Raw genomic sequence first — 7756 nt, forward strand, 5'->3', positions numbered from 1 at the left:
TTGCAACTTGATCAAATGGTGCACCTGTTATCATACGCGAACCTCTTCAGTGCTGCAAACTTGGCTTTTTGATGCCTTTTTTTTTTTCCTTTCTTTCCAAAAAGCTGTTGATATTGCTTTATTAGGATCCGAGAAAGCACATCTGAGGTGTCAAATAAAGTGTACAGATGCCAGAGGCGCTTGCAGACCCGGGACTGCCGCTCGGACCGCTGGAACGAGTGACGGGAGAGCACATAGAAAAAAATCGTTTCCAAAAGGCACAATTTCCTCGACACAAAGGTACAATAAAAATATATGGCCACTGAAATATGGGCTCCTATGGGGAAGCGGTGCTTCTCCGGTGGGATCCCGGGCCCGCCAGGCTTTCGGCCCCCCCCTCCCCTTCCCGACCCTTTCCCGACACCGCGACGGCTGCAGCGCCGGGGGCGACGCTGCGGCGGGAGCCCGGGGACGCCCTCCGCCAGCGGGTGCCTGCCAGCCCGCGCTCCCCCGCGCCGCGGCTTCCCGTGGGACCGCCCCGGGAGCTCCGAGTAAGTGGGAGGGGGGGGCTGCAGCGCGCCCCCCGCCCCGCCCCGGCCGCCTCCTGCATCACTGCTGGCGGTTCCTGCTGCCGCTCTCCGGGTCGCTCTGGTCGTCGGTGAAGCAGACGTCCACGTCGCTCTCGTTGTCAGTCTTTTGCTCCTGCTCGGGGTGCGCGTAGCCAGAGTCACTCTTGTCCTCGGCCGCCTTGCCGAGGCTCTGTCCCGGGTGCCGGGACTTGACGTGCCGCTCCAGGTCGCGGCGCCGCACCAGCACCTTGCCGCAGTACTCGCAGCGGTAGGGCGTGTTGCCCTCGGCGTGCAGGCGGATGTGCTTGTTGAGGTTGCTGGGGTCCCCGAAGGGCCGCAGGCAGACCTTGCACTTGAGCGGCTTGTAGCCGGTGTGAGTCCGCATGTGGATCTTCAGCCCGTACTTGCGGGAGTACAGCTTCCCGCAGTAGAGGCACAGGTGCCCGGTTTTGGGCTTCCCGCCGGCCGCCCCCGCCGCCCCCGCCGGCAGCGCCTCCAGCCGCCCGCGGCCCTTCTCGGCCGCCAGCTCGGAGAGCTGCTGCGTGTGCATGGCGATCTCCCGGTCGATGCTGGCCAGCGAGCCCAGCTCGGCGGCGTGCAGCCCCGCCGCCGGCCCCCCGAAGTACGACACCGACTCGGGGTACTTGAGGAGGCCGCCGAGGTGCAGCTTCAGCGGGTAGTAGGGGGCGGCGCCGTAGAGCAGCTCCCCGTTGTAGACGGTGAGCGGCATCACCGGCAGCCCGCACTCCCCCGCGTACGCCTTCAGCCCCTCGAAGGGCGGCAGCGCGAAGCGCTCCAGCGCGCCGCCGGGCAGCGGCGGGTAGCGGGCGGGCGGCAGGGCGGCGGCGGGCAGCCCCCGCTCCACCTGCCGGAAGGCCGAGGCCTCCTCCAAGGGCGAGAGCAGCGGGAAGGCGCGCAGACCGCCGCCGCCGCACGCCAGCCCCGCTGCCGCCGCTGCCGCTGCCGCTGCCGCCGCCGCCGGCGGGGCGGCCTCGCCCGGCAGCGCCCCGCACTTGGGCGGTGCCTCGGCGGCGGCGCGTCCCGCCTTCAGCCCCCCCAGCAGCTTGGAGAAGCCGAGGGCGGCGGCGCCCCGCGCCTCCTCCCGCAGCGGCCCGGCGGGGCGGAAGGCCGAGCGCGCCCCGGGGCAGAGCGCCAGCCCGTTGCCCCCCGCCGGCCCCAGCAGCGGCCCCGGCCCGCGGGCGGCCCCCACACTCATGTCCAGGGCGCGCTCCTGCTCCTCCTTGCCCGCCGCCCGCTTGGGCAGCCCCGGCTTGGCGAGAGGCGGGGAGGCGGCGGCGGCCTCCCGCTTGACGGCCTCCCGCGGGCCGCAGCCGGGCGGCGGGTGGGCGCGCAGCGCGGCGGCCGGCGGCTCCTTGGCGGGGAGGCCGAAGGCGGCGGCGGCGGGCCGGCCGTGGTCGTGATGGAGGAAGGGCCGGCCGTGGCTCAGGGCGCAGTGGAAGTGGACGTGGGCCTTGAGGCTGTTGGGGTACTTGAAGGTCCTCCAGCAGTACCAGCAGATGTACCGCTCCTCCCCTGCGGAGGCAAGCGGAGGGGCCCGTCAGTGGCAGCCGCGCATCCTCGCGCCTCCGCGCGCCCCCGCCCGCCCCCGCCGTGCCCCGGTGCGGTGCGGTGCGGCCCGGGCTGCGCTCCCGCGGACGGGGCGCCGCGGCCCCGGGGGGGAGCAGCTGCTGCCGGGAGTCGTCTGTCGGGGGGCCCATCTGTTGGCGTTTGCAGAGGAGGTAGCGTATGTCAGGGAGTCGGCTGCACCGAACAAAGGCCAATCTAATGATCGTGAGCCTCTCATTACGCGGCGAGACAATATCCGATATGTATGGGCCATATGTAATCGTTCCCTTTCAGAGGACAATGCCCTTTGTGCCCCGTCCCCTAAACGTTTCGGCTTCTCTCAAGCGGAACAGACCTCGGTGGCCGCGGCTGTGGTGCTGCCCGGCACCGCGGAGGCACAGGCTTCGCTTTCCCCCTCGTCACACTGCTTGCCAGGAGTGTCCCGCCAAGGAGGAGCATCTCCCGAGTCCCGGCGTTGAAATGCTGCCTCTGAGGGCAACCTGTCTGTGTGGGTATCTTTATCTTTATCTTTATCTTTATCTTTATCTTTATCTTTATCTTTATCTTTATCTTTATCTTTATCTTTATCTTTATCTTTATCTTTATCTTTATCTTTATCTTCCTTCCTTTTCTTTCCTTTTCTCTCTTTCTTTCTAACTCTTTCTCTCCTTCTCCTTCCCTTTGCCTTCTCTCCTCTCCTTTCTTCTCTCTTTTTCTGTCTATGTGCATCCATATCTCTCTCTCGTTCCCCCCAGTCACTACAATACACAAGACGTTTCAGAAGCCCCCGCCGCCCCCCGCCGTGCTGCCCGCCCCCAGCTGACCCTCACTCCTGAGTTAATGCACCGAAACGCCGCAGGTGAGACCAAGGGCCACAAAGAAACGAGAAGCCCCTCCAGGCCCGGGGCCATCTCCTCACCTTTCGAGAGGTCCCTTTGGAGGCGATGGGGGTGAGGTGGGCACAAGCGACAGGGAATGGGGGGGCTACGGCCCTGCTCTGCGCTCCGCGGCAGCGGGGGCACCCGGGTGGGCGGCAGGGCATCGAGGCGGACCTCCCGAGTGGGCTTTTAGTGAAGCGTCTGGGGCAGGGGTCGGCCGGTGGCCGCTGCGGGTGAAACACGAAGTCTTCGCTTTCCAGGGGAAACTCGGGCGCGAATTCGCTGGAAGAACCCAGTGCTGTTGCGTGCGTCCCGTCGACTGTGTCCTTGCCGTCGTGCGCAGCCCTGTCCCGCTTGGCACGGAGCGGCGGCCCGCGGGTTGTGCAGCGTTATGAAGTCGTTGGATGTGATTTTTCGCCCCGTCGAGGACGGAAGGGAGGTGGGAGAGTATCTGCTCGGGAGACAGAGCCACAGCCGCAATCCCACGGCCTTGCATTGGAAAACGGGTAAAAGAGCAGTACGGAGCCAAAGGCGTGTGGCCGCACACCTCCGCGGGCTCTCGCCCACTGCCTACGTTTGCCTTTGCGGGTCTTTCCAGCCTCGCGGTTTGGCCCTGGTTGTCCTGGGCAAAGTGTGACGGGACCGGCTGCCTCCCGAGAGCCACCGAGCCCGGCCCGGTGCTTTCCCCGGTTCAGCTCCAGTCCAGTCCAGCAACCATTGCTCGGGGGGGGAAAAAAAAAAAAAAAAAAAAAAAAAACACAAAACGAAAACACCTCTTTCTCATCACCGTAAACCCCCCAAAAATGGGGTCAAACACAAAAGATTTCAAAAGTTTTCTTTTGTTTTGGTTTTTTTTTTTTTAAAAAAAAAAAGCTGTCTGAATTTCTTCTACCCTAGATTGGTTGGTAGATTTTTTCAGCTTACTATCCTTAAAAGAAGAGCGCTTTAGGCTTTTCATACACTTATTCTGAGTCCGTATTAATTCGTCCGGAAGCTGTGGGACCGGAGACACAGCAGATCCACAGGGTCAGTCTGCAACTAAACCTTGCTTCGACGGGCTCGGGTAGATGCCACACGCTGGGTGCCTCTCGCAGACCTGAGCTTTGTTACCCTTATCTCCCCTCAGCAGCACCGGTACCAATCCACAGGCAAGGGCAGCTGGGCTGGCGTGGGCAGAACCCAGCACTACGTCCTCCTTCCTGCAACCGAAACTCCGCCAGGGCCCGGGCTTTTCGAGGGGTCACCCTCCGCAGACCCAGTCCCTCACTGCCATTGATGAGGGGAGGACAGCGACGTGACCAAGAGTTTCTTTTCCGTGTATAGTTCTAGCACAAGGAAGGATTTGGGCTCTTGCGCATCACACGAGTCGGACGGGACGTGAGCAGCCAGCGCCCGGTGTTCCGGCAAGGATCGCTCCGGGCCAGGTCCTGAACATCCTGCGGAGCGGCCAGACTCGAGGGGTGAGGAGGCCTCAGCCCTTCCTCGGATGGTGCCCTTGCTCCCTTTTCAGGGGCACTGACAGGATGAAGGACCTTCTGCGTCGGGCAGGAGCGGGGGGGTCCCCTCGCCGCCAGCTGAGAGGGTTTAGCCGAAGGTGAGCGAGTGGTCCCAGTCGCATCGAGCCGCCGCCGCCGCCGTCCCCGGGAGCGGCCGGACCCGGCCTCCGTCCGCCGGGCCGAGCAGCGGCGAGAGGGCCCGGGGATCAGCGGGAGGCTGTGCCCGCCGCCGGAGCAAACCGACGGTTTAACACTGAGGGGCTTCGTCGTCTTTCCCCCCGTTTAATGTGCTGCCGCCTTACCATTTTTGTGTAATTCCAGCTAAGAATCAGCTTGCAGATTGAAACAAGCCTTCCCAGACGGGTGTCTTCCACTTCCCGATATCCTCGGATATCCTTATCTGAGCGTGATTTGACGCCGACTTAATTTTTTACCTAACGCATCCTAGTTTACAGGGCCTGCCCAGTACCCGTTTTTCTTGACTATCTGAATCTGCCCCCAAGATAACCTGAAAAGAGCCTCCGAAACTCTGACCGAGGAACACGCAAGGTGAAAGCGCTATTTTGAAAACCTACGAAGCTGTCTCCCGCAACAACACTACCGTTGTTTCGTAGAAATCCCATTTGCCTATCAAAAGATCATTAAATTGTGCCGATGGCAGAACGACTCGAGGCACGGGGGCCTTTCCATACGCTACCGAGTTAATAGATCACCCTTTAAATATAAGCAGATGGAGTCTTAGTTTAAAGGGTGGCAGGTTAAAAGTCCCTGCAGCCGTGTTGGCATTAATTTTTCTGAGGGCGCGGGTTTGAAGTGCCCACGTTTGCCTACCGCAGTTTGAGCTCCCGTCAAAGGTGTCAATTAAAGAGTTTGTTTTGTTTCGTTTAATTTGACTGCTCTGAAATGAATGACCGCATCTGTACCTTTCTCGTCGTGCGTCGGGGTGGCCGTGACGGGGATGTCGAACCACTGCGCCAGGGGGTTGGAATACCAGACGGTGAGCTCCTCTCCCGGCTGGACATCTCGCAGCGCCCGGTAGAATATCTGGGAGGGGGAGAAAGGAAACTTCTTCAGGAGGCTTGAGAGGGGAGGCAGGTGAAGGAGAGCGGAGCCGGCCCTGCCCGGAGTCGCGAGTGGGGTACCTGTCCTCCTGGCAGATCCGCAACAGCCTCCAGTGTCTGCTCTTGGGAGTTTCGGGCAGCCCGGATTAACCCTATCCACTCCAGAGCAGAGCTCCCGGCTTCATCCACTAATTCCCCTCTCACCATCCGCACCTGGAAGACAGGCGGCACCTCTGTCACTTCCACGCCAGAGGAAACAGAAAGAAAACAAAAAGCTTACTCGTCCCCCTGCCCGCTCTGCCTGGCCCGGCCAGACCTCATTCCCGCACCAGGCAGGTGTCTGGGCATCGCAGCTCGGAAGCAGCGGCGAGAGCATCTCGTTTTGCCGCCGGTTTGACTCTTCCATCCTCACCCACCTTCGGGTAGGACCTTCCTCGACTCGCAGGTGCCTCGGGAGAGCTGCGGCTGGCCTGGGCGGGGAGGTTGTTGCTCTGCGGGGGTAAGGATGGAAGAGCCCGGGCCCGGCGGGGACCTACAGCATTGTGAGGGAAAATGGGATTTTTCCCTTGGGTCGCACTGGCCCAAACGCACCTTGTTCAGTCGTAGCTGCTACATTTAGCTTAAATGTATTAAATGCCCATGTAAGATGTTGAGGTTTTTTGGTTTGGTTTGGTTTAGCTTTGGGTTTGTTTTTTTTTTTTTTTAAAGGGTTTGTGCAGTCTCTGAGTCCGTGCAAAACAATTGCGACATACACGACTTATCTGTAGACGGGGAGGGGAAAAGGGGAGAGGATTCTGTTTAGCTACAAAGTCTCTATAGCCCCATACTTCATAATCTGCTTGGCCATACAAAGAGAAAATGAAGTGCCCGTTCCCTGAATGACCGTGCAATAAAAGTCATCGGAACAAAGCAGTCTAAAGCGAGAAACCAAGGGAGCCAGATGAGAAATAAATTTGAGTGGGCTGGCAGAGCGTTTAAAAACAATTAAAGGGCATTAAAAATCCGAGCGGAACGCGTGAGCCGCGGCTGCCCGGGGGGGGTGAAGAAGGGCTCTCATCCGCAGCCCCCTGAAGAGCCTGATGGACGGGGCGAGGAGTGCTCTTCACCGCCTCCTCCTCGCCCCTTCCCAGCTCGGACATCGACGGACCCCGGAGCCGGTGGCCGGGTGGCCGTCACCACCTCTCGCTCCGGGTGTGAGGATTGTTTGCTGCTCCGGGGCCAGGAGCTGCTGGCCCGAGGTTTTTGCGAGGAGGCCGAGCTGCGCTGGGCTGCCCCGACACCTGCGACCGACACCCCGGGGGAGCCCCGGCCAGCTCGCCCCGTGCTCCCCTCGTGCCCCAGCCAAAGGATTCGCTGCCGAGGAGAGTGATGGGGAAGGGGGGACATAAACCCGAGCCAAACGCAGAAATAAATTGGTGCATCTGCCTCTCCCCCTGCTCCTTCCCCGGGCAAAACGCGGGGGCTGTGAAAGCCGCATGCCCCCGTCTCTCCGGGGCTCCAGGGGCGAGAAGGCAGCCGCGGCACGTCCTGGCCTCGCCGGGGAAGGGGCCATGCCCGAGCGAGCGAAGCCCCGCCGGGCGGCGGGACCAGCGTCCTCCGGCACCGGGCACCGGGCTGCGGCGACGCTTTCAGCCCCTCTATGTCCAAGGCCGGCGGGCGTCCGCTCCTCCGAGAGAGCCCTCGGGTCCCCTGGCCTCGCCGCGGAGGCCCGCCGGGCTAGCGGGGCTCCGGCGCTGGGAAAGAGGGGGAGAGGGCACGAGCGGGCAGGCTTTCCTGGCAAAGCCACGAGGAGACATCTCGGGACGCTCTGGAAACGCTTCCCTTTCCTCTCCTGGCTCGCTCTAAGAAGGGAAGATCGAAGAGAGAGGGGGGAAGAGCAGCAGCCTCTTCTCCCGAGCCGGCTTCCCCCGAGCCAACGAGAAAGCAAGGTCCAGCGGTGCAGGAGGGACCGTAGGAAAAATACCTTTTTTTTGGGTCCTGGCTCCCTGCGGTCTGACAGGTACTTGCCCAATTTGAAGATGCCCGGCACAGGACCCAGGCGCAGCCCGGCCGGGATGCAGCTCTCCGCGCTGACGCTGATGGCCGGAGCTCTGCCGCTTTGCATCGCTGCCTCTGGGTGCGAGCGCTCGGGAACCCCAACTACTTAAGGGGGCCGGAGTGACAGCGGCAGGCGACCGGGAGGATGAGCACAGACGTATCTCCGCCCG

The 7756-nt window shown here is 62.1% G+C and overlaps 1 protein-coding gene across 1 annotated transcript; it reads right to left on the bottom strand.

Moving 5' to 3' along the window:
• Positions 1–588: 588 nt before the first annotated feature.
• On the bottom strand, positions 589–7653 carry PRDM13 (PR/SET domain 13). The gene is made up of 4 exons (XM_086608162.1): positions 7513–7653; positions 5631–5762; positions 5412–5532; positions 589–2081 (listed from the first exon to the last, which is right to left on the bottom strand). The coding sequence occupies exons 1-4, from the start codon at positions 7651–7653 to the stop codon at positions 589–591; spliced, it is 1887 nt and encodes a 628-aa protein (XP_086464288.1).
• Positions 7654–7756: the final 103 nt, after the last annotated feature.

This window comes from Tauraco erythrolophus, chromosome 2 (assembly GCF_009769465.1).
Source record: "Tauraco erythrolophus isolate bTauEry1 chromosome 2, bTauEry1.pri, whole genome shotgun sequence".
Classification (NCBI taxonomy): Eukaryota; Metazoa; Chordata; class Aves; order Musophagiformes; family Musophagidae; genus Tauraco; species Tauraco erythrolophus.